This window comes from Eublepharis macularius, chromosome 17 (genome assembly GCF_028583425.1).
Source record: "Eublepharis macularius isolate TG4126 chromosome 17, MPM_Emac_v1.0, whole genome shotgun sequence".
Classification (NCBI taxonomy): Eukaryota; Metazoa; Chordata; class Lepidosauria; order Squamata; family Eublepharidae; genus Eublepharis; species Eublepharis macularius.
This window is the reverse complement of record NC_072806.1, coordinates 27,232,073-27,258,496: the sequence shown is the minus strand read 5'-3', so window position 1 is coordinate 27,258,496 and position 26,424 is coordinate 27,232,073. Positions and strand designations below refer to the sequence as shown.

The 26,424-nt window shown below is 51.4% G+C and overlaps 1 protein-coding gene across 2 annotated transcripts in view; it reads left to right on the top strand.

Annotated features, from left to right (window-relative positions):
• Positions 1-24,644, top strand: part of SLC43A2 (solute carrier family 43 member 2) — a 44,306-nt gene extending 19,662 nt beyond the window's left edge. For both annotated transcript variants that reach the window (XM_055001446.1, XM_055001445.1), the window contains exons 6-14: positions 5,073-5,165; positions 7,256-7,389; positions 8,213-8,415; positions 9,095-9,241; positions 13,906-14,044; positions 14,979-15,111; positions 16,383-16,456; positions 19,540-19,663; positions 23,396-24,644. In XM_055001446.1, coding sequence (XP_054857421.1) covers positions 5,073-5,165; positions 7,256-7,389; positions 8,213-8,415; positions 9,095-9,241; positions 13,906-14,044; positions 14,979-15,111; positions 16,383-16,456; positions 19,540-19,663; positions 23,396-23,545 — 1,197 coding nt within the window. In that variant the 3' untranslated portion in view covers positions 23,546-24,644. The remainder of the gene's footprint in view (positions 1-5,072; positions 5,166-7,255; positions 7,390-8,212; positions 8,416-9,094; positions 9,242-13,905; positions 14,045-14,978; positions 15,112-16,382; positions 16,457-19,539; positions 19,664-23,395) is intronic.
• Positions 24,645-26,424: the final 1,780 nt, after the last annotated feature.

Sequence of the window (26,424 nt, the reverse complement as noted above, 5' to 3'; positions counted from 1 at the left end):
GAATTGTGCAGCTTTGACTGTCTAATTAATGAAAAGGACTGGAATATGTTCAGAGGGATGAAAGCGTGTCCGGACCTCTTATGCCATATTTTGCAAAAGCTAGGGCTGCATAACAACACACTTTATTTGGAAACTAGGTTTCCCCCCCCCCCCAATACTGCAAAGAGGTAGACTGGATTTTGTACAGGGAGATGGATGGGATAATCTGCTATACGCCAGGGCCAAATGATGTTAATAATATATGATAATATCTGTGCTTATACACTGCTCTTCTAGACAGATTAGTGCCCCACTCCAAGTGGCGAACAAAGTCAGTGTTGTCATCCTCACAATACAGCTGGGGAGCAGGGGCTGAGAGGAGTGGCTGACCCGAGGCCACCTGCTGAGCTCATGGCAGGATTTGAACCAGCTGATATGCAGCCCAACCCCTTAACCGCTGTGGTACAGCAACAGTCTCCCTGCCGTCAAAACCCCTGCTCTGAACAGATGTCTGTGTGTTCTCTACTGCTCTAACTGCACTAGCACCTTTCTATGTTCACTTGCTGGTTGCAGGGCCTAGAGAGCAGGCGGAGATGGGTGCTTCATCCTTGGCCCTGTGGATCAGCTGTTCCTGGCCTGCTCTTCACAAACCCATCCCTGCAGAGGATGGGGAAGGACGATGGCACAGGCGCCTGCTTGGCTGCTTCTCCCAAGGCTGCCAGATAGCACTGTGAGAGGGGAGGGGAGAGAAGAAGACCATATCTGCCTTGAGCGAGAGGGGGAAGAGGCAGGCAGGGCACGCTCTGTTCTTACCTCCTCCCTTGTGCAGCATAGAAAAGAGGAGGGGCGAGGAAAGATGGAGGCATGCTGGCTGCACCCCCTCCTCCATCTGCACTGGGAGTGCTGAGGTGTGTGTGTGATTTCTTCTGTCCTCCCCTTTCATCCTTCCCACCCCCAGTGCTATGAGGGGGGCTTGGAGGAGGCAGCCGTGGGCCCTCCATCCTTCCCTCTGCGTGTAGCCCAGATCGCTTCCTCCATGGGGAGAGAAGGGGCCGGATGTGAAAGGCAAGGAGACCAGCTCCCGTGCTTTCTCGGGATGAAAGAAGGAGCAAAAAGGAAGGTGGCGCAGGTGGGGATGGGTGAGCCATGCACTTGCTCAGGTGGAATGACAGAGCGCCGCTGGGGACAGGAAAGGTGTGTGCTGTTCGGGAGATGCAGTGGCACTTTGTAAATAGGTGCTGCTGGTCCTTGGCCAGCCCAGCTTGTTCTGAACTTAGTCTGGATGAGGTGTTGAGGGTCCTGATGTGGCTTGTGGGTCATATGTTTGCCACCCTTGCAATAGATGACATCCCCTGCGAATCATGTGTGTTCGGGGCTGGATTGCCGTAAAGCATGCGTTTCAGTTATGCGGGACACCAAGGGCTGTTTCCTTTTAGACCTAGATTGAAATAGATACAAACCATTATCTTAGTGCATTTTTCAGCAGCGTGCTTTATGGCCGCTTTAATGACAGTTCTGCAGTATTGAGAGCTGGCAAGCTACATGCTGCTTTCACTAAGGGGTTAGCTGTTTTTCATCTAAAGGGTATGGGAGACGCTAGGACCAGCATGAATTAAGGGCTCAATCAGATCAAGTATCTTGTTCTGTCCATCACACGTAAATGGCAGTCTCTTGCAATCTCATTTTGTCTGGGCTTGGATAGAGGTTAACCCTTCAGCCTCCTTTCAGGGTTAATATCTGAAACAAGCTATATTTGAAACAAGCTTTCCCCCTCCCGCTATTGTCCTTTTAAAGGAGAAATGTGGGCGAGTCACTTTCAAATAGCGAAGAAGTGGAGGCTGAAGGCTCCTGCTGGCTCTGGTGCACTGAGCTTTGGTTTTGGGTGCTGACCTAGAAAAGGGCTAGATTGGGCATGCCCTGATTTCGTCTTGGTAATCATGTGAAGATGCCGTCTACTGAATGCCAAACTATACAACTATTTCAGTACTTGAAAAGGTGCTCGGGGAGGTTGGGGACAAGAGTTCATGGTTCAGCTTGGGGGGCTGTTTTGTCCAGTAAACACCCACCCCCACTCACTGCAAGATCCAATCATAGGGAGCTTCCGTGGCTCAGAGACTCTCTACACGAAACATCTGACACATGAAGAATGCATATCAGGAGATGCAATGTGAGCCAGGAAGTGTAGTTTAAAAAGATAGAGCCGGCGGCAAGGCAAAGGCTTTGCTATACACTGGAACTGTGTGAAGGGTCTGTGAAATGCCAGAAGGGAAACTTCAGCCCATTATAACCTCTCCAGGTCGAAGCCTGGCTCTGGAAGGCAGCTCCAGCCCATTTCTATTCCTCGCTGCCCTCTGGTTGCGATCCCACACAGTTTTAGACTGGAGAGGTGAAATTGACAGAGCCTTTGCCAGAGAGGAAGATGAAATTAACAAACCCTCTGAGGAGTGATCTGTACTGGCCCTGTCTTTTAAAACTACGCTTCCTGGCTAGCATTGCATCTCCCTAAACGAACAAGCGCTGAGGCATCTTGTATAGAGAGACTCTCAAGGAGAGCGTCTACTTGACATGCAGAAAGTCTCAACTTCAGGTTCAGTCCTCAGTATCTCCAGTTACGGATTTCAGGTTGCAGGTCATGTGAAAGACTGGAGGCCCTGGAGATCTGCTGCCAGTCAGAGGAGAAAATGCTGACCTCAAGAGACCAAGGGTCTGACTCAGAAGGCAGCCTCATGTGTTCCGTCATCCGTCTGAAAGCTATTGTGTAATCTGACCGATAATACTCCCGGGGTATCTCCCAAACTGATTCCGCACACGTTGGATAATGCACTTTCAATGCACTTTATCAATTGTTTGAGGTGGATTTTTTGTTCTGCATGCAAAAAAATCCGTTCCAAATGATCTATAAAGAGGATTGGAAGTGCATTATCCAATGTGTGCGGAATCACTCCTGGTAGCATACCAAGTCCTGATCCTTGAAACTGTGACATGCTACCAGACTCCTTTGAGCCAAGGCAAAGAAACCACAGCCATGTAGCATGAGCAATCTGGCTTGCACAGTAGAACATGTATCCTTGGTATTGAGCAGTTGAGCTTGGCTGTGTGTTGTTGTGCCCCAGTTGCACCGCTGGGGTGGGGGAGGGTGTTACTGCAGTGCAGTCTGTGATCCTGCTTCCTCCCCTCTGCTGGACAAGCTCTACCCCGTGCAGCCGGTTTCTCTGGGGTTGTCTGAGGACCTGGCTGCTGCATTCCAGCCAAAGCTCTGCAGCCAGAGAGGTGTGGTGTGGAGTGACGCCAGAGCAAAGCAGGTGCTCTGTCTGCTGGCCTGTTAAACAAACGGAAAAGGTGGATGAACTCTAAAGTGGCATGGGAACTGAGCACAGCCCGTGGCTGCGTTCTCTTCTCTCCCCCGCCCCATCCCCAGGCAATTTTTGGTGCCTGCGTTTTCCTCCTCACTCCATCCAGCCTCGAGTCAGCCAGTAGAAACACCGTTTCTGAAATCCTGGAAGGAAGGCGCTGATTTCACCTCTTGCATTACCTCTGGCCAAGGAGAAGCAGCTGGAATCCTTCTCTGCCATTGGCTGCCTCAACTGCCTTTTCCCAGCAAGAGGCGGTTCTGCAAAATGATTTGTGTGTGCGGGGCACGTTTCAGATGGTGACTCATTTTAGTTTGTTTTTCACTTGCTGTCGCTTTCTTGGAGATTAAATGGGGTGAATCCAAAATGTGCTTTTGTAGTAATGTTCCTCTCATTACCTTGTGAAGTTGTGCACTTGTCCTGGGCAAATGTTGTGTCTGCAGCGTTTGGGGGCTAGAATTCAGCTGCTGTTTCTCAATCCTCCATAACATAGGGCTGCTTCCCTGCAAATACTTCAGTCTGTATTCCCACTCCCAGTTGCAGCCATGGCGCGCGCGTGTGTGTGTGTGCTTGCTTCCACATGATATCAGCATGAAGTCATCCACTTTTGAGGCTTTCCTCTATTTTGCTGCCCATTTTCCCAAATCTGTTTCTTTCTTAAAAGATGGTCCTCAAAGCAGGTTTAAGATCTATATGGATGGATTCTGCATGTGGCACCATTTCTCCTCATACGCACTGGGAATTCTTTCTGCTGGCTATTTAAAAACCAGTCCTTTGCATATTGCTTTAGCATCAGTGCACAATCGTCTTAGGTAAAGGTAAAGGTAGAGGTAGTCCCCTGTGCAAGTACCGAGTCATTACTGACCCATGGGGGGACGTCGTATCACGACGTTTTCTTAGCAGACTTTTTGTTATGGGGTGGTTTGCCATTGCATTCCCCAGTCATCTACACTTTACCCCCAGGAAACTGGGTACTCATTTTACCTACCTTGGAAGGATGAAAGGCTGAGTCAACCTTGAGCTGTCTGTCTGAACCCAGCTTCCACCAGGATCGAACTCAGGTCGTGAGCAGAGCTTGGGCTGCAGTACTGCAGCTTACCACTCTGCGCCACAGGATTCCCTGCACAATAGTCTTATCTGCACAGTAAAAGCAACTTTACGGTCTGCAGTCATTCTTGTGTTAACCTAGGCACATGGGCCAATCTGGGGATAATTCCTGTTACACTTGTAGCTATGTCAGTATTGGTATCCAGAAGGATGAGGAAAATGTGTACCCTTTCTTATCACAGAAATGGACAGTCATGGCCCAGTCCAGAAGCAGGCCTGTGCTCTGTACTGTTCTGGCCTGCAAGGGCTAATGCCACCTCCTTTGCACACCTGACCAGATGGTCTTTGGGCCGGTTGTCTCTATGTTTCTTTTGACCCGCTGTCATTTCTGGTCTGACCTGGGTTTTGAAATTGGGCAAAAGCTGTTTCCCAGAGGTGCAAGTGGGAAAGACATCTGGAACTCCAGAAGCAGCAAACCAGTCTTGAAACTCCTGGAAAAGCAAATGGTCTTTTTTCAGACTTCGTGGGCCATTCAAAGGTCTCCAGGCTGTTTCTGAAACTGTACTAGAGCATTGACATTTGAATCATTCTTCCCACCAATGCACACACCTCCCTCCTGCTCCCAAGTAAGCAGAATATTTTTCTCTTTCCACAGCCCTCTTCTAATCACTTTCTCAATCCTTCGTTCCTTCTCAGCTGCCCAATATGTTTGGTGACCTTCGCTCCACCTTCATCGCCCTCATGATCGGCTCTTACGCCTCTTCGGCAGTTACTTTCCCAGGAATCAAGGTAGGTGGGTGGAGCATTGTGTTCTCTGTGCCGCTGCTTTTAGGCTGGGACAGCAAGAAGGGTGGCTTGGCAAAAATGTGTGATGTACATGGGGGAAGTTGGCGCATCTGTGCCCCTCTCAAAAGCCAAGGGATTGTTGCATGATACATAGGAGGGGATGGGTGTTTAGTCAGTCCAGCTTTTCAATGTGAGCTAAATGTGCCCTAAGCGCTAAGAACCAGGTGTGTTTTCTCTAAGGAGTGGGTGCTTAGTTCAGAGAATGACCTGGGGCAATGAGCTGGCACGTTCCCACCCTTCCGTCTCGCATGCCTGAAGACCTCGGCCTCTTTCTTAATGTCTTGGCTGGAGGGACAAAGCCTTTTAATACAAGGTGAAAAGTTAGAACCCACTCCCAGCTTGGAACAGGCAGGCTTACTAAACTGAGAAATTAGATTTGTTAAGTTACATCAAGAACATAAGATTGCAATCAAAGAAATAAAAAAGCACAACTTTGTGTCTACTCGGCCGTAACGGATAGGCAGCTGTTTATTGATTCCAAACTATAACCTCTCTTTATCTTGCATGCGAGTATTTCTTATGGAGGATCCAGGCTACTATACAGTTGCACTCCACTGTTCTCCTTGCTGGTTCCCCTCCCTTTTCCCCCCAAACCTGTTTCGAAATGATATTTCTGACCATAGTGCTGCAGCCGTGCCACTATCATGCCCAGCAGGAGGCATGGTTAGGGTGGTGATATGCCCCTCCCTTCTTCTGGCTGCACTGTCACTTAAAAGCATCTTTCAAGGTAGTTCCTTCCACATTTTATCTTTTAAATGCCCTGTGGCTGCAAACAAGATCAGGAAATGATGGAAGAGACTGGTTTAGTCCAACTGCAACGACTGGGATATACTCCTCTGGCAAACACGCTTAGGGTCTTCCAATGGGAATCGAACACTACAGGATTTTTATGAGGGTTTTAGCACTCTATTGTGGTGAAGAACTGCAGTTGTATCTCCTCACCAGAGCAGAAACGCCCTACTGTAGAAGCTCTCTTGGCTACAGAAGAGCATCTAGGTCCTCTGTACCTCCTGGGCTGAGGATCCCAGCATGGAGCCCAGCTCTCTTGTGCTTCCTAGGCAATGATGCTGGCTGTAGATATCTTCTCATAGCACAACTTGGCTGTGCCAGGGTGCTGAAGAAAGTGACCCAAAGCCTGAGCATGTGGACTGTAGATGCAACTGGAGAGCAGCAGGTCTGGGTCGTGCCAGTTATGGTTATTTCAGATGCTAATAACTGCAGCATGCAGGAGGGAGGTGTACTGGGGATTGTGGCACGAGGAGTGGTGGCTAGGGCCCCATCCCTGCACCATTTCCCTTATTCCAAAGATGCTGTTTGGCCTGCAGAACAAACCTGTAGCCATCCTGTGGCTCTCTTGCTTTCTCCTCTTCAGCTGCCTTGGATGGAGGGCCAAGCAGGCCAGGCTGGGATATTGCAGAGCAGGGAGCAGAGATGATCAATGTAGCTTAGTGTCCAGGCCCAGGGTTTAAAGCCCTTTGCCCATGTGTGCTACCATGTTGTTCTCCTTCGACTGGGGGAGAAGGGGTTACTTTAGGCTACCTTCTGGGTCTGTGGCAAAGGCAAGAGTGACACCAGGGACGTCCTTGTTCTCATCTCCTGCCTACCAAGCTGCAGCCTGAGCTATTGGAGGCAATTCTGGCCAGGGATGATGGTATATGAGCCTCTTCCACTGCATTATCTATGCTGTAAATGAAATAGACTTTGCAGGGACTTTTTAATATGGGTCAGTTGACATGAGTGTGTGTACCCCAATCACTGACTCCTGTTTCCTGCCCTGGATCCTGCAGGGCACTTAAATAGCTGTGATAAGACGTTTGCTCACAGCTTGTATCTTTGATATGGGACTGATCAGTGCTAAGTTGAAGAGGATGACAACCACCAAATGCTAGGCAGAGCCTTTTTCTCTGGCCAGAAAGAGTCCAAGTGGCATCTTTGAGTCTTGGGCCCCCGATGCCTGGGCCAGTTTGCCTCCTCTGGACTCCCAAGTTTTGAAACCTGGCTGTGAATGGGTTGTCGTCCCTCTTGCTTTCCAGGTGATCTATGACTTTGGGGTCTCTTTTATCCTCATCTTGGTGGTTTGGGCCTGCTGTGCAGGGCTCGTCTTCTTCAACTGCTTCTTCAACTGGCCCCTTGAGCCTTTCCCAGGCCCAGAAGACATGGACTACACGTGAGTTTCTTGCGGGCAGAGCGATGCTGTAACAAGATTCTTTCTGAGAGTCTGTCTACATGAGACATCTGACATGTGAAAAACATGGATTGGGAGATGCAATGTTAGGTGTTAGAGGCGGCGGCAGGGCAAAGGCTTTGCTATACACTGGAGTTGTGTGAAGGGGGTGTGAAATGCTGGAAGGGGAACTTCAGCCCATTATAACCTCTCCAGGTCCAAGCCCGGCTCTGGAAGGCAGCTCAAGCCCATTTACATTCCTCGCTGCCCTCTAGTTGCGATCCCACACAGTTTTAGACTGGAAAGGTGAAATTGACAGAGCCTTAGGGGAGGGGGAGATGAAATTAACAAACCCTCTGAGGAGCGATCTCTGCCGGCTCTGTCTTTTTAAATGACTCTTCCTGGCTAACATTGCGTCTCCTGACACTTGTCTCATGTAGAGAGACTCTGAGAGGCCAGGCTGGCTAGGTGGGGTGGGGGCTTATCATGTACTGTTTCCCAGGCTAACCATTGATGGGACTTTGGAGGTACAATTCTCCTAGGAATATTTTTGGCACAAGTCCTACAGAAATGAATGGACACCCAGTACAGCTCTTGTACAGCTTCATTTCAATGCAGCTTGTGCAGGAAATGTTCCCAATGTGGTTTGGCTCTGAAGGCACATGGGTTGGCCCATTTGATTTACAACTCCCTTCTAAGCTACTTCCAGCTACGTGGCTGAGGCTGCCTTTCAGCCAGGCATGGCGCTAGAAGGCAACTCCAAGCTGAGCTGAGCCCAGCGGGGCTCACCTGCCCCTTGTCCACCTTCCTCGCTTCCACCCAACAGGGTGAAGATTAAGTTTAGCTGGCTGGGATTTGACCACAAGATCACCGGGAAGCAGTTCTACAAGCAAGTGACGACGGTGGGCCGCCGCCTCAGTGTGGGAGGCTCCATGAAAGGCCAGAAGGAGAAGGCAACTCTGCAGGACGGCAACAAGCTGTGCCTGTCGACGGTGGACCTGGAAGTGAAGTGCCAGCTGGACACCGCAGGTGTGGCTCGGGGTGGGATTGCCAGGAGCCAGGGGAGAAGGCTGCCTCTTCCACCCCCTGCTGCTTAGCCTCCTTTCTGGGGGATGTGGAAGGGGGAGGCCTTCATGCTTGGCCGGTGAGCATCTGGTTGGCTGCTGCTAGAGGTCAGCTGCTGGACTCGGAGGATCTTTCAGGCTGCATTCTTCGTGGCATAGCACAGAGCTGGCCAGGAAGGAGAAGCAGGAAGCCCCAGCTCTGGGCCGTTTCCAGATGGCTCACCTGCCTCCAGAACGTCGTGCCATGTTGCAGGGAAAACGCGAAATATCGCGTTTTCTCACGCGAGTTTTGCACAACGTCACGCAAAACTCGCGTGAGAAAACGCGGTATTTCGCGTTTTCCCGGCAATATGGCGCGATGTTCCGGAGGCAGGTAAGCCGTCTGGAAATGGCCCTTGTCTCCCCTGTGCTGTGCCCTCCCAAGGGCCTGAGGCTAGCTCCTCTGCAGCTAGGGGAGGACATTGGCTGCGGATGAGCGGCTGCTGAAATCCTCCATGGGAAGACCTGTGATGCTCCACGTGCCCAGGTGTGGGTGCTCCCCTGGACGATGATGATGGATTTGGCTGGTAGGAGGTACCTCCATGGGTGGGGTCTCCTAGAGTGATGCTGACTCCTGATTTTCCTCCCCCCACCAACCCCGGCAGCCTCCCCCTCTTTTATGCACAGTGTCTTCAGCCCCATCCTGCTGCTCAGCTTGGTCACCATGTGCATCACCCAGCTGCGACTCATCTTCTACATGGGCGCCATGAACAACATCCTGCTCTTCCTGGTGGATGGTGACTTGGGGGCAGGTTAGTACCTCTCTCTTTTTTGCCTTTATCCAGAGCGATCTTTTCTACATGAGTGTCTCTTTAGGGTGCATCATGTCCCTCATCCTGTTGTATAGACGACAGCTCGACTCCTGGGTCTTTTGCAGGCTGCTTCCACGTACCAGAGCTGGTGTAGTGTATTGGTTGGAGTGCTGAGTGCTCTGGGTTTGAATCTCCACTCCGTCGTCAGTCTCTTTGGATGGCTTTGGGTCAGCCCTTCTCGGTCACTCAACTGAATTATGGCTGATTCCACACCGGGGTGGGAAATGGTGCCCCTCTGTGGAAGTGTCAGTGAGCAGGGTGGAGAGGGTTGAAGAAGACCCCACTGTCCCTGCATGGCTCACTACTTTCCTCACCCCTGCAGATATTGGTGCAGAAGTGTCAACACTTGCACAAGACACCCCGTCCCCACCGCCAGCAACTCCCTTTCCCCTTTTCACAACTGTGCTGTGGATGCAGGGATATTGCAACTCAGCTGTGCACAGGACAGGGGGAAGCCTGTTAAAGGGCTAGAACGAACTTCGTTCCACCCCTTTCTTCAGATTGGCTGCAGGCAGGAATGTTCGCACGGATGCTCCGTCCACAGCCACACCACATTTCTTCCTTTTGAGATGGTTTGGAGGGAACCTGATGAGTCATGTTTGGAAAGATCGCAACATCATATGGAAATTCCACCAAATGTGAGGGTATCCAGCTGATCACATTGGGGGGGGGGGCAGTTCCTATGAGGAAGCAGTCTTATGTCACAAGGTTGTAGTGAAGATAAAATCGGGGATGTGCCCTGTCTTCAGCTCCATGGAGGGAGGGCAGGATATTAATGTGCTAGACAGATATATTTTATTAAATTTATGAATCTGCTCCCATGCTCAGACCACCTACAGAGGCCCTGTTTTGTGTCCCTATCACCATGGGCAAGAGGGAGACAGAGAGAGGGAGACAGAGAGAAGACCTTTTCTGTGTGGCACCCAGCCATCAGGAGGGGCTGTGGCTCAGTGGGGGAGCCTCTGCTTGGGATGCAGAAAGTGCAACAACTTAGGGCCAAGCTAGAAGCGACGAGTTACACTCGAACGGCAAGTGAACAGACTCACGTGTATTCCTCCCTGTTCATTTGCGCTCCACTTGTACTCCACTTGGAGTGCAAGTGAACAGGGAGGAATACATGTGAGTCTGTTCACTTGCCATTTGAGGGTAACTTGTCACTTCTAGCTTGGCCCTAAGAGGCTCCCTTGGGAGAAAACGCTGAACGGCTAGAACAAAAGTTCTCCCACCGAATACAAGTTTTGTTCATTTTTATATGTATTATTAAGAATGAGTGTTCAAAGTGCAAAGTGCATATAGTATAATAAATACTTATTTGTATAGTGTAATAAATAAGTATTTATTACACTATATGCACTTTGTACAGTAGTTCTTAATAATATATATAAAAATGAACAAAACTTGTATTTGGTGGGAGAACTTTTGTTATGGGATCCAGAAAGCCCCAGGTTCAGCCTCCAGCGTCTCCAGTTAAAAGGGCCAGGCAGTGGGTGATGTAAAAGACCTCTGCCTGAGACCGTGAAGAGCCACAGCCAGTCTGAGTAGACCTTGATGGACTGATGGTCTGGTCCAGTATAAGGCAGCTCATATGTATGTGTTTGTGCACAGGATTTCCTTGCTCTGGGAGGTTTTGGCAGGCTCTCCGTGAGCCGTCCAGGTCCAGGTCAAGATGCTGACATTCAGCTACTTTCAGTCTGGGTGGAATAATAATAAACATTTCATTTCTGTTCTCTCCCTCCCCACCCCCATGGTCAATGGTCTGCTGGTTTTCAACTGGATTTTTTTTGTATTTGATTTATTATAATTTTTTAAAGGCTTGTTTTAGTTTTATCCAGGGGTCATTTCGTACAAAAAGAGCTGGAGGGACTCATTAGCATAGCTCATTAGCATATGCAACACCCCTTGACATCACTGGAAATTTGCATATGCCACACCCCCTGACATCACCTATCCTGACTGTTTTGGAACCAATCCTGGCCATTCAGGGCCGAAATTGGGCCCAAAATGGCAAAAAGGGGCTGAAAATGGCCGAAAAGGGGCCCAAAATGGTCAGGATCGGGCCGCTGCTGAGCAGGAGAGTGATCCACCACCCATCAGAGGCCCGATCTGGGCAGTTTCGGCCCCAATCCAGGCTGAAACGGGCCCAAAATGGCCGAGAGTCAGGTGGGTGGGGCCACCTAACATGTGACCTCTTTGGGGAACTGCCGGAACTGCGTTCCTGTGCGTTACCCCTCAAAATGAGCCCTGGTTTTAGCACTTCTTCAAATGATTATAGGTGATTGGCTGAGCACTCCATTGGGCTGGGGAATCCATGTGCTCATAAAGGAAAGATGCAGTCACACTAAGCAGTTGGCACTGTGCCAGCGGCGTTGGTATCGGGCTCCCTGGAGGGGGGTATGCATGGCAAAGCAAATGCCTGGGTTGTGTGGTGCTAGACATGAAGGAATCCCTCCTTGTGTGCAGCCTTGCAGGTGGCTTGGACAGCGGGACTGTTCAAAGAGGGAGGGAGCTCCTTTCCAGCAATGCTTCCAAGATAGATGCTCTAAGGTGGTGTTCTTGGAACTGGCTTGATAGGTTTTAGTTCCCTTCGAGATATCTTCACTCTGGCTTGGGGAAGTGAAAAGGGGGTGGGGTGGGATAGGATGGGGGGAGCTGCCTCCTGGTTTCTGGACACAAAGCAGAAGGAGAATGGCCCCAGTGTCCCGGCGGCACTTCTGCGCCTGTGACTCCAAGCTTGTATTTATAGCTCCTGGAAGGATGCCAACCAGGAAAGGGAGAAGAGATTACATGAGCGGGTGGTTGTGCAAAAAGGCAAACAAGGCGAAACCCATTTGTCTCTTGCGTAGTCAGATCCAGTCTGGACTCGTTAAATCTGGAATCTGCGCAGCAGATGAAGGAAGAGGCCCGTTCTTGAAAACAACAGGGAGGTGCTGGTGGAGAGCAGCACAGGGGGAAGTGTCCTGAGGCTGTGACTGAACTGCTTAGGCTGAGATTCCTTGAGCTCTTCTCACCAGCTTGGAAGGCAGAATCAGGCCCTTTGACCTTCCACGACCACCTCCCTCCCTCTGGATGCTGCTGATGGCTCCCGTTTTTTGTTCACTGGAGTTTTCCCACCTAGTACACAGTTTGTGTGTGTGTGTGTGGGGGGGAGGCTAACCCCACCGCCATGCACACTGCTCCTTGATCCAGTTTGCTGATAACTTATTTAATTTGCAAGCCTTGGACCCAAGCAGCCTTCTGCTCCTCCCTGGAGAAACCCACCGGGTCTGTATCTGGGACAGGCCTCTCCCTGCCCCTCGCTGGCACCCATTCCCTTGCCTCTGCTGCAGAGAGAACCCCATGCACTGTCTGGGCCAAGCTAGAAGTGACGAATGACACTTGAATGGCAAGTGAACAGACTCGCATGTATTCCTCCCTGTTCACTTGCACTCCACTTGCACTATGTGATCGAGTGGAGTGCAGGTGGAGTGCAGGTGAACAGGGAGGAATACATGCGAGTCTGTTCACTTGCCATTCAAGTGTCATTCGTCACTTCTAGCTTGGCCCTTAGTGCTGAGGGGCTGGGCGACATGGGCTCTTCGAATGCTAGCTTAGAGATAACTAGACAAGATGGCAGAAAAATCTGTGACCAGACAGCTGTTGGTGGTTGCTAATCACTCGTCCCCAATACCTGTGTGTCTCCCCACCCAGAGCCAATATCAGCTCTGGGATCTGACAGAGGGAGCCTTGGCCCTCGAAAGCGTACACCCTGGAAGTCCTGTTGGTCTTTACGGTGGTACTGGGTTTGACTCTTGCTCAGTAGCAGCTGTGTGTGATTTGCATTGGGGAAAATGGGGTGTGGGGGAGGATGAACCCCACCCCCATCCACATTGCTCCTTGATCCAATTTACAAGCAAACCATTCAGACTCGTGCAGCGATCCCGACCTGCGTCTTCTTCCGTCTCCTCTAGCTGTGCTTGCAGAAGGACTGGGGCAAGGAGTCATCTGCAAAGCTACAAGGACAGGGAGGTGGGACAGGTGAATGTGAAGTTGCACAGAAGGCTAAATGAGACCTACGGTTCCCTGCTGTTACCTTGAGCAGGGGCTTCCAGCAGCAACTGTGCTCATTCACCTTGGGGCAAAGGTCAGGTTGAGTGCCACTTGGGATGCGTTTGCTTGTTTAACAAGGACACAGTCTGGGAGGGCAGGGGTGCTTGTCTGTTTTGGCAAGGAATTCCAGTACGGTTCTGCCGAATAAATGCAATGTACTAGTTGGGATGGAGGGGCTATGCTTACTTAAGAGGAAAGTAACATTTCGAGGTGCCATTGTATCAAGAAAGGCAGGGGATACTGGAGATCCACGTTGGCAGATGTTGCCCTGCAGTGCAGAAATACGTGAGCCAATGCTGCACTGGCACAAGAGGTGGCCAATTGCTAACCTTTCTGGCCTTTGTGGGCGTTTCAGAAGATGCATGGTTTGGGCTGAGTGATCCTTAGGGCCCTCAGCCAGGGAGAAGGCTCTGGGTTATATATGTCTGGAAGGATACTGGTGCCAAGCAGAGGGGTCCCTTTGGAAATGCAGCGGGCGTACCTGCAGAGGTGCTGACAGATGACCTGTTCCCTTCCAGTCAATCTCTACACCTCCATCTTCGGGGTCCTGCAGCTGCTTTGCCTGTTGACAGCTCCCGTGATAGGCTACATCATGGACTGGAAGATGAAAGAGTGTGTGGATGGCTCGGAAGAGGCAGACGACAAGGACTCCAGTCCGTACGTAGCTGACCTGGGCATGATCTGGGGCAGCTGGCTGCCTTTGGAACTGAGGGAGTCTGTAAACAACCGTAACCTACTTCAGTCCTAGAAGTGTGGGAGCAGGAGGAAGCCCAAGGCAGAGATTATCCAGCAGTTTATCTTCCTTCCCCCCTCCCCCTCAACAAGTCAGAGGACGAACCCTTCCCAGCAGAAGAAATGTGGTCACAGGGCAAACAGCTTCTGGGAGGAGATTGGCGCAAGGTCTAGTCTAACTAGAAGTGGGAAAATGAGGTATGGTTGGGTCACTGTGTCGAGGTTTCTGGTGGAGTCCCAGTTGCACTCGTGCCCTGTTGACCTAGAAACAAGGAGCTTGTGGCTGGAGAGAGAGTCGTTTCTCAGGCAGGAAGTGTGGCTTTTTGGCTTGGGCAAAAAGATTCTGGGAATAACTTGCAGCCAGTTTCAATGGCCCTTGCTTGGAAACAAGGATCGTTCCAGAGCAATGACCTGGAGAGGGCCAGAGTTGTCCCTCCTTGGTGATGAACTTGATGGCCTCCTGCAGCTAACTTATGGCAACCCTGAAGGGTTTTCAAGGCAAGAGATGAACAGGGGTGGTTCGCCATTGCCTCCCTGTGCATAATGGAACCTGGACTCCCTTGGTGGTCTCCCATCCAAGTACTAACCAGGGCTGACCCTGCTTAGCAGCCAAAATCTGATGAGATCAGGCTAGCCTGGACCATCCAGGTGGGGGTGTCCCTCCTTATCCCAAGCAATAAAGGTCCTTCAATAGAGAATCTGTGTGCCACCGAGGTAGAGGACTGGATGGTGCAGGCAGGCTCCTGGGCTCAGGATAGAGGGGTCCTACCTTTCTTAGGAGTTGGGCAGCTGCAGCCAGATAGGTTCTTCTAACCCCACAAACCCCACGTGGTGAGCCTGGTCCCGCTTCTCTTTGTAGGGACACCAAAAAGAAGAAGCCTCGGGACCGGCAAATTCAGAAGGTGACTAATGCCACCAGGGCCTTTGCTTTCACCAACCTGCTGCTGGTGGTGTTTGGAGTCACCTGCCTGATCCCCAACCTGCCTTTACAGGTGAGTAGTTTTGGAGGAAGTAGTCAAGCACAGAAGGCACACAGGTCCCGGAGCACAATGTAAGCGAGAGCCAGGCTTGGGAGGGCTGTTGGAGGGGCTCTGTTGTGGCTGGCCAGTCCTTGCACCTCACGCAGTGTCTCCCTTGCTTGAGGGCAAGATTCAGCCAGAGGCGCTCCCTGTGGCCTTCCTTTCAGCTGACAGTGGGATGCTACTCTGGAGCAGGTATAAAGCTTCCCACTCACCCACACCGCCGGTTAAGTGAGGGCCCTGCCCCTAGCAGGGCACTAATATCAAGGCCCTGACTGGCACCAGCGTCTTCCCTATAAGATAGGGTGGCTCTTGAGATCTTTGGCCTGTGCACTGGGCTGCTCCTGTCTTTGTGAGTCTTTCTACACGAGACCTCTGACATAAGAAGAACACGTGTCAGGAGAGGCCATGTTAGCAGGGAAGGGTAGTTTAAAAAAACAGAGCCGGACGCAGGGCAAAGTTGTGTGAAGGGGCTGTGAAATGCCAGAAGGGAAACTTCAGCCCTTTGTAACCTCTCCAGGTCCACACCTGATTCTGGAAGGCAGCTGCAGCCCATTTCCATTCCTCAGGGCCCTCCAGTTTTAGACTGGAGAGGTGAAATTGTCAGAGCCTTCTGGGAAGCAAAGATGAAATTGACAAACCCTCTGAGGAACAATCTTAGCCAGCTCTGTCTTTTTGAACTACGCTTCACGGCTAACATTTCATCTCCCTACACTTGACAAGCATGTGCCGAGGCGTCTTGTATAGAGAGACTCTGAGAGTAGGTACCCGTCTGGCCAGTGACAGGGCTAGGGATCCCATTCCTCTAGTGACAACAGAAGATGCCCCAGTCCCAGCCTCCACCCCCCCCCCACCTGTCACTTGTCTGGCGGGAGGAAAAGGTACAGGAATGAATCAGGACACACACACACACCCGTCCAGAGCATGCTCCCACACACTCCAAAATGCTTCTGTTTTGCACTGGGAAGAATCAGTCCCCAACTCTAGTCTGGGGAACAATTTTTACCAACTCAGCCCCTGGTGTGACCTGTCACTTCTGGTGCCCCCCCCCCCAGTTTGAGCCCCAGGGGACCTGGCAACCCTAAGCAGGGTGAATGGGGACATTCCTATGCCACACTGCATTCTTGTGAGCTCCCCAGGGAGGGAAGGCAGGCAAGGAGGAGGGGGCACGTATGCAAAAGAGCCCCTTTGAAGCCTGTCTCATGCCAGCTGCTCAGTGTGTTTTTTTTCTCCTTCTCTTTCAGATCCTTTCCTTCATCCTGCACACAATTGTGAGAGGATTCATCCATTCAGCAGTGGGTGGCCTCTACGCAGCTGTGTAAGCCTCTCAGGGGTGCTTCAGGCCGCTTGCCTCTGCCTGGGCGTTAGGGGCGGCTCACTGCCAGCTGCACCTTGTTCCCAGTTGGGATGCAAATGTTCCCCCGATTCTGGGTCATGTTTTTCTTTTCCCCCTGCCTGGAATGATGAGGCAGCTGTGGGTCCTGGAGGCTGGCCCACTTTCCTGGGTGTTGCTGAAGAGGAGGGCGGTTGACGTGACCCGCTTGCTCTTTATCTCCTTGGCATCTGCTGCAGCCACCGTCACTACGTTCCATTGCAGAGCAAAACAGTTTCCTAAGAACGGGTTCTGCTCTTGCACTGAACAGGTCAGCAAGACACTGTTCTTTCTTCCCCGACTGCTCCCCACCCAGTGTCCTTTTTGGCCTAGAGTACCGTTTCTAGGCCAAAATGTCTCTTGGTGCCCTAGGCTGCCGGTTTGGCTTCCTCTTCTTCGAATGTTGCCACATCTTTTCAACACTGTCTCTGTGCTTGAAAAGCCAATCAAGGCACGCTTGTGAGAGAGAATGTAGCTTTGCCTGCTGCAGCACGCTAGAAGGGAATAGCCGTCCTCCTTTGTTTGCGAGAATGTCTATCAATCTGATCAATGAAGGCTTTGATCCAGATCCAACTTCTGTTTCTCAGAGTCAAATTAATCATTGCACAACGGCAAGGGAACAAACCCACTCTGAGCTTGTTTCCCAGGCATTTGTTTTCCATTGCCAATCTCTAGCATTCAGCACTTTGCAATCAGTGACGTGTGAGGGGAATAACATGTTTGTCCTTCAGAAGGGAACTCTGCCTTGGCTGAGGCTGTCTTGGCTAAGCATGCTTTGGGAGTTAGCCCAGGCATTGGAGTTTGAAGCCTCTGCAGATAATATTACATGCTCTGAAATCAACATGCATAAAGGGGGAAGTGGGCACAAACGCATGGCCCCACCTACACACCGTCACGGGCTCATGCGCACAGAGTGTATGCGTGTATGTGCCATCCCTTTGATTGTGAAGTCTGCTCTTTCAGACGCTCCAGATCATGGGGACAGCACCTAAGGGTGTACCCTGTTTGCTCACGAGCCACCGACGGTGTGTAGGTAGGGTTGGGAATGGAACACGCATACTCCTCTCTGTGTGATTTGATTTCAGCATGCTTAGAATTTCAGTCTCTCTCCGATTCTCAGCAAACAGACCAGTAACTGAATCCCCAAGAGTTGCAGAGGAGTTCATGGCTGTTTCCACACAGATGTTTTGCTGTCCTTTGGCTTCCTTATAGCAGCAATGTCTTTGGGAACATCCATTCAATATTCATCCTGCTTCTTCATTCCCCCACCCCCACTTTGGTGATCTCTCTCAAACCTGGTTTGATATATCTTTTTGGAAAGATCACAGTCTTTGGATGATATGTAGATGAGATCCTACTCCAGACAGTGCCGTTTTCCTTGCATTATTTCCTATGGCCATCATCCCACCCCGCACCACTGGAGGGCTGTTTTTGAGCACTAGGTTCTTATAACGTTATAACAAATATTGGCTTTGGTATAGTGTTATAAAAGTGTATTGCCACAGTATACTACTTCCCAGCTCTCCCCCTTTCTCTTTTTTTAAATAGTAAACCTCTGGCCTTATTTCTTGTAGAGCTAAAAGAAGAAATGTGCAGTCGGCACCTTTCCCCTTATAACTCTACAACAAAAAAGGACGAGAGACTGATTTCAAAGAATAAAAGCTAGGAACTAGCAAATTATGACAATATATAATTATAATGCTATAGTCATCTAGCAATATTTTTTAAAAAGCCCTCCAGTGAGAGCAGGGGGCCACAGGGGGCTAAAGCAAGGCAAGTATGGAGAAAACTGCTGGGTGGATGTTTCATTGCCACTGTGAATGGCTCTGTATTCAGAACAGCCATAAGAATTCCACAAGGGACTGTCTCTGTGTGTGGAAGCAGTCCGCGTAAACAACCCAGCCCTTCGGGGACTTGACTCACGCCACCGTTGTCAGTTCCTTTGTCTGTATTGTTGTTCTACCTGTAGGATTACAATGAAAGGGCTTGGGATATTTTATGCACAGCTCCACCCTCATGTATTGACAAATCAATTTGGAGTGTTTGAGTTGCTGTCCTGGACTGTCAAGTGTGCCATATGAACATCTGTGTGGAAATCGGGTCATGTCCTCAAGTTTCTAGTCCTTAGGGCTGTTCAATTACCCTGGCAAGTCTGGAATTAATTTCAGTTAAAGGGTTAAACGAAAGGAGGTTGAATGAAGTTCAGACTTCGGGGTATTTTCTTTCATGTTAATATGGAAACGTTTAAAAAATAAGTACAATCGCTTTGGTTGCTTTTTCCAGGTTCAAGCAGCTTGTGGGGCGGGGTGGCGATGGCTCTTTTCACCAAGAAAAGGTTAAGGGACTCCCTTCTCTTCTCTCCTGAGAAAATCTCCAGCTGTTTTGCAAAAGAGAGAAAACCATTTTTAAAAAATTATGTATATCTTTTTGCTGGGAAACTATATACAAATTAGTGCAAAAGAAGTAACCTATTGTTTGACCCTGAGTGTGTGTGTGTGGGGGGGGAGGGTGTAGTTCTTCTTTCTTCCCCCCTGAGCTCTACCCCCCCTCCCCGGGACTACAACAGTATCTCTGCAGGGTGGAAATGGTTAATGAGCTGTGGCTGTTTGGGGCAAAGAAGTTAACCGATGTGAATTTGACTTCCGACACACACTCAACTTGCGCAATCTGCTTGCTCCTGGCTTTCGATGGCTTTCAAAGGAGATTGGCCAGATAGATGGATGTTGCTGTATCAGCAGCCATTTAGTTGGCCTGACTAACAAAACCTCCAGGTTCAGAGGCAGCATAGCTCCAAATACCGGTTGCTGCCCTACTTGTGGGCTTTCTTGCAGGCATCTGGCAGTTGCTGTTGGGGAGCAGAAGGCTGGCCAGGTGGTGCCCCCTTGGACTGACCCAAGTCTCTTCTTGGGTTTTGAACTGGGCTTTGTTTAGAGAAAACAAAGGGAAGGGTTTCCCATCCAAGTGACTGCAGAGAGTCTGGTATTGCGGGTATAGCTTGGCTAACATGGCCCTTTTTTTGCTCCGCACAGGTATCCCTCCACGCAGTTTGGCAGCTTAACAGGGCTGCAGTCCTTGGTCAGTGCTCTGTTCGCTCTCCTGCAGCAGCCCCTGTTCCTGGTGATGATGGGACCCCTGGAAGGAGACCCACTCTGGGTAAGTGGTCCATTGGCTCAAGACAGCTTCCAGTGCTGAAAGGAGAAGATGGCCAGTGGAGATTAGGGGATGGGTATAGCCTGTGGAACTCATTGGCACAGGATGCTGTTCTGAACAAGATCTGTGGTGTGCTCTGATGTTCAAAAGGTGGGTCAGACAGAGGGCTACTTGCTTTGTAGATGTAGCAGAGGTGACCCACAGTCACATACTCCTGTTCCTCCAACATGTTTTCCCCACAAAGTATCTTTGCAAGGTAGTAAGTTAACCCTTCACCAACTGGTCATTTTTATCCTAGAAATCCCCACCCCAGGTTCCCTTCTTCCCCACAGGGAAGACAGTCTTGTATAGTGGTGAGAGTGTTGGAATAGGATCTAGGAGACTGAGGTTCAGATCCTCCACTCTGTCATGGAAACTTGTTATGTGACTTTAGGCCAGTCACAAACACTCAGCCAAGCCTATCTCACAGCGCTGTTGTGAGAATGGTGATGCATGCTTGTTACATGACTTTAGGCCAGTCACAAACACTCAGCCAAGCCTACCTCACAGGGCTGTTGTGAGGATGGTGATGCATGCTGTCTTGGGTTCCCATTGAGGAGAAAAGTGGAGAATAAAGGGATATAAAATAAAAAGTAAGTTTGAGTGGGGGAATGATGGGGGGAGCTTACCCTTTCCCAACTGGTCATTTTTATCTTAAGCTCCCACTCCAGGTTCTCTTCTTCCCCACAGCTTGGGATGAGAGGTTGATTCCCATCTGGTGAAAAGCAGAGGAGGGCTTGAAGGGGGTGAGCCACCAGAATGGGAAAGGTCAAGCACTTCTCCCCCCTCCTATTTTTGTGTGTGCTTAGTTTGCATTCAAGTCTCTTTGGGTTACTGGTGGTCAAAAGAAACTAGATTGAGTATGTAGCACATGAATGCGAGTCACTACGTTTTCTCAATAAATATACCACGGGGCAGGGGAGCCGGGCCAAGGAAAGTGCAGGGGAAACTGCTGTGTGGATACTTTGCAGCCACGGCGAACGCTTCTGCATTTGCAGTGCCAATGAAAGCTACACAGGGAGTTGATGCTGTGTGGAAGCAGCCCCAGTTCTGTATCTAACAGACCCTGAATCCTCCCTAATGTCAATCCAGAATTTAACAGAGTATGCAGTGGTGTCTGGATTTCCTACTAACTGTGACTAAAAGAAAACAAACCAAACACAGTTTGGGGAGAACAGAATACATTCCAGGAAGCAAAGAACATGACAGTACATTTTAAAGGGAAATGGGGGAAGGGGAAATTGGTCCCCCTCCAAAGCGTATAGTATCCTGGAGGCGATGCCTGGTTGTGCAGGCAGAGAATATTCACATTTCTCCATCACCAATTTTTCTCATCCCTCCCCCTCCCACCCAGCTTATACAATTTATACACATGAGAAATGAGGACAAAGAAGAAGATCTCTGCTGGATCAGATCAGCAGTCCATCTAGTTTTTAGTATAAGGTACTGTCTCTCACAGCCAGGACTGGATCTAGGGTTGCCGGCACCCAGGGCAACCCTAGTTCGGTCTCGCATGTGCGCACACACTCCCGGCGCAGCGTGATGATGTCATTTTGGTGACGTCATCACGCGGGCCGCCGGAGGCACCATGCGAGGCTGGGAAGCCACCCGCGCCATTCCCTTCTCCGCAGGCGAATGGTGTGGGGGGCCTCGCAGCTCCTCGCGCTGCCTTTCGCCTGCTCCCAGCACCCCCTCCCTGGCAGTGCCAGGGACAGACTACCCCCTCTGCCCCCCCCCGATCTGGCCCTGCTTACAGCAGCCAACTAGCTGCCCTTGGAAGCAACACACACGGCACAAAGACCAAGGCCTTCCCCTAAAGCTGCCTCTTAGCACTGGTATGGAGAGGTTTTCTGCCTCTGTATATGGAGGCTCCCTTCAGTCCTCATGGCTAGTAACCATTGATGGGCCTCTGTCCAATCCCTTTTGAAGCTCATGGCCATCACTGCATGCTCTGGTGATGAATCCCACCATTTACTCAGTAAAGAAATACTTACTTTTGTCCATTCTGAATCTATCACTGGTCAGCTGCATTGGGTGCCCATGAACTTTGCCTTGATTGAATGAAATCCTGCCCTCAAGTTATAGCTGGCTTATGGCGACCCCCCCCCCAATGGGGTTTTCATGGCCTGCCTCTGCAACACTGGGCTTCATTGCAGGTCTCCCATCCAGTTACTAACCAAGATTGACCCTGCTTAGTTTCTGAGATCTGACGAGATCAGGCTCAGGGCACTAAATGAAATCTTGCCCTCAAGTCATAGTTGACTTATGGTGACCCCTGGTGGGGTTTTCATGGCAAGAGATTAAGAGAGGTGGTTTGCCATCGCCTGCCCCTGCAACTCTGGTCTTTGTTGGAGGTCTCCCATTCAATTGCTAACCAAGGCCAACCCTGCTTAGCTGCTGAGATCTGACCAGATCAGACTCTCCTGGGCTATCCAGGTCAGGGTTTCTTTTGCCTTGCCAACATAGAAAAGTTGCTCCAACTCCCTCCTCTTAAAGACGTGACAGCATCTTAAGAGACTGCAGAGGAGGCTGCTTGCTGTGGCCAGCTGCCCTGGAGCTTCCAAGGAGTCAGGCTAGACTCACAGCGCATCTCTTAAGCGAGCTGGAAGCTCCGGGCTAGCTTGTAACTGTCCCAGAAACTGGGGAACAGAATGCTTAAGTGTTAGCAATTGCTATAGCAAGTAGCATTCAGAGCTGTTCCCCCCCCCCCTTTTTGTGGCTTCTGTTTCTTCTCTAAAGGAAGATTCTGCTCAGGGCTTTTTTTCTGGGAGAAGAGGTGGTGGAACTCAGTGATGGAACAATGATGTCACTTTGGGTCAGCTGGAACAAGGGGGGAGTTTTTAAAAGTTTAAATCGCCCTTGGCGAAAATGGTCACATGGCCGGTGGCCCTGCCCCCTGATCTCCAGACAGAGGGGAGTTTAGATTGCTTCAATCTAAACTCCCTTCTGTCTGGAGATCAGGAGGCGGGGCCACTGGCCATGTGACCATTTTCAAGAGGTGCCGGAACTCCGTTCCACCGTGTTCCTGCTGAAAAAAAGCCCTGGTTCTGCTAAAGGTTTCTGCACAGAAACTGTGGCACACTGCCAGCTGATCTCCAAACCACCACCACCCCCCACCGCCCAGGAATTCTTTCTCTGTTTTTTTAAGAGTTGACCCTTGGGAAGGGCACCTTTTTGAGATGGAGTTGGAGCACTGGATAGGCCGGCCACTGCGGACTCACAGCTCTTGCGACTGCAAGCCAGTGGCGATGTCTAGCTTCTTTTTGGTGCTACTCCATCTGCCAGTTTCTCCAGGCTTGGAGGAAGAGCAGGAAAAGCTGCTCCTCCTGTAGACAGGGCAGGAGGGAGGGGGGATGGATGCTGTTCTTTGAGCAAGCCGAACCTCTGCTTGTATACCAGAAAACAGCACCAAGCAGCGAATCCTGCTCTTAGGCTGTTTGCAAAGCGTTCTGTAAACAGCTCTCCTCTCCGTACACTGGCAATCACCCGTCACTTCGGGTCCCTCGTCTGGGGGTAGAGTCAGAACAGAAAGGCACCCCCACTCTGTCCTTTTCAAGCAGGTGTAGAGATCAGGGAGCTTCTTGTCAAGTGTACGGAGAAAGTTATATGGGTGAAGAACAACCCTCTCTGGGCCGGGCTGGCTTGTGAGGGAGAGCCGCTGGTCCCCGCCATGAATTCTGCTTCTCTGTCTCGTAGGTCAACGTGGGCCTGCTGGGGGTGAGCATGCTCGGTTTCTGCCTGCCAATCTACTTGATCTGTTACAAGCGGAGGCTGGAACGGGAGAAGCAGCAGCAAAGGGACGATGCCAAGCTCTTCCTGAAAAGCGACTCGGAAGCCTTTGTGTAGGGGCTGCTTGTCCAGCAGCCGGGACTGTGCTGCAGGGGCTGCCTTCCGAGCTCCCCTGGCCCCCTCTGCCTGTCTTGTCTTCAACACTCCACGCCTCCAGAGAGGGCAGAGGCTGTCCACTTCTCCTCTGAACTGCATGGCTCACTGCTGTCTTGTGTAAAAGTCACCAAGAGACAGATGCCCCCAGCTTTCTTTTCCTGGCATCTGGTGGGAGCTCCGGAGGCAGGAGTGGCATCGAGCACTAAGGGGGTGGTGTTTGCCCTCTTTGGTGTTTCCCTCGCCAAATGCCCTCTCCTTCTTGCCGGATTATCTTGACTGCAGGAGGGCCTTGTGTCACCTTCGCTCTCTTTCCCTGCCAACCCCAGTGCCCCAGAACTTGGCTTCAAGCTGGTAAGGAGGCAGGTTCTATCCCTAATCTTCATTCAGGCCCTGCTGGAGGCCTTGAAAAGGCCATTCTTCCTGCCGTCTGCGTGACCCTCTCTTTCAGCTCAGTGTTACAACCAATCCAGAATGGTATACAAGGTAGCTTTGGTGCCCTAAGGCAGGGAGAGAATGTCTGAGCGTTCACCTGTGCCAAAGCCAAGCGCCCCCGCCACCCCTCCCGCCCTGGCCACAGTGTCCCATCCCCTACTATCTCCAGGAAACTTAGCCCAGTGCCTCTGACTGGTGCACCCTTTCTGGAAAGAGCAACAAATAGGGGATTTCTGGGGAGGGGAGTTGCAGATCTCCCCCCCCCCCATTTTCCAGGTGCTGATTGCTGTAGCATTGAGAAGAAGTACCTGCTGTGCATGCTGTACTAGATGGATTTTACCTAGGGAAAAAAGGGGGATGCGAGACCCACGTTTGGAAACCCGGTTGGACTTCTCCGTGAGGAACCAGTGGCAACTGTGTGCAAGGTCACCCTGAGAGGCTGTGCTCCTGCCAATGCAACTGGCTGGGGGTAGACCTGGCACTGACTAGAGACTCGCCAGGGGTGATGCTGCTGCTTCCTGGGCATGTGGACATGTTCTCTGCACGGAGCAGCTGGTGACCATCCTTTGAAAAGCAATAAACAATCTCCTGAGAGCTGTGGTCCGTCCTGCAGCAGGAGCACAGAGAAGCGGTCTGGCCCGTTTCTTTTTCTTGCAGGGATACTTCAACTTGGTGCAGGGAGACCTTCCTTTGCTGCCTCCCGGCCTGTGTGCGCCTCCTCTGCCAAGAAGAGCAGTGTGAACCAGGGCCATAGAGCAGGGAGGGCGGGTATGGGAGGCAGGTGCTCCCAGCTCCTCCTTGGACCAGTCCGCAACAGCTGCGGGAGGAATGCGAAGGTGAACCGAAGGAGGGCAGAATTCCATTAATTCTCTGCCCTGGAAGAAGTGACTCAGCAGCCTGCTGGTGCAACTGGGCCCTCTGGTGGTCCAGAATGGGAACAAGGGCAGGCTGTTCCCTCCCTTACAGTCACACAGTGTTTGGGGTGGGTGGCTCACAACCATCTGGGTTACCTTGTCTCTCACAACAAACTGCTGTCCAAGAGCCACGTGTTGCCTGTCTGCTTCCTGTCGCCCTTTAAGAAATAAGAGCCCTGCTGGATCGGTCCAGCGGGCCATTTAGTCCAACGTCTGTCTCACACATGGCCAACCATTTACTTCGGAGGGCCAACCACAGGGCATAGAGGCCAAGGCCTTCCCCAAAGTTCCTGGGAAAGTTCCCTTTAGTCCGCATGGCTAGTAGCCACTGATCGACCGACGTTTCCTCCATGAACCAATCTAATTCCCTTATGCCAGTGGCCATCACTACATCCTCTGGCAGAAAATTTCACAATTTAATTACTTGTTGAGTACAGGGCTGGATAGAGGGGGGGCAGGGGGGGTAGTCTGCCCCCGGCACCCCCAGGGAGGGGGCACCGGGAGCAGCTGCCAGCTGCCAGAGGGCGCAGGCAGCCTCGCAGCCCCCCCCCCCCCCCGTGCTGCCTTTCACCTGCCCCGCGGGACAGGGGGCGGCTGGCTTGCCGCGCACCCCCTGTCCTGCAGAGCAGGCAAAAGGCAGCGCGGGGGGGCTGTGGGGCCACCTGCGCCGTGCTGCCTTTTGCCTGCCCTGCAGGGAAGGGGGTGCACGGCAAGCCAGCCGCCCCCTGTCCCGCGGGGCAGGCGAATGGCGCGGGCGGCCTCGCAGCCCCCCACACTGCTTTTGCCTGCCCTGCAGTGCAGGCGGTGTGCGGCAAACCAGCCGCCCCCTGTCCTGCGGGGCAGGTGAAAGCAGCGCGGAGGGCTGGGAAGCCGCCCGCGCCATTCGCCGGGAGGCGAATGGCGCGGGCGGCTTCCCAGCCCCGCACACTGCCTCTGTTACACCTCGCGTGATGATGTCACCTGAGTGACGTCATCACGCAGCATGGGGAGCGCGCGCACGCTGCGCGCATGCGTGAGGTCACCAGCCTAGGGTTGCCCCGGGCGCAGGCAACCCTAGATCCAGCGCTGGTTGAGTAAAGTAGTATTTACTTTTGTCCATCCTAATCTACTGCCTTTCAGTTTCATTGGACACTCTCAATTTCTATTATTTGGGCTGGGGTTGATGTTCCAATCCTGCCTGGCAGTTAAGCCCAGAATGTGGAAGAGGCATGAAAGCACATAATAACATGTGCTTCCAGACACTCGCCATCTTCTCTAATCTCCCGTCCCCTCTAATGTAGTTCCTGCCCCCCTTTGGGTTTCTTCAAAAGGTGGTGTGTTCTCAGACTCTGTGTACACCAGATGCCTCAGCGCATGTTCACCAAGTGAAGGGAGACGCAATGTTAACCAGGAAGCATAGTTTAAAAAGACAGAGCTGGTGGAGATCACTCCTCAGAGGGTTTGTTAATTTCATCTTCGCCTCCCCAAAGGCTCTGTCAGTTTCACCTCTCCAGT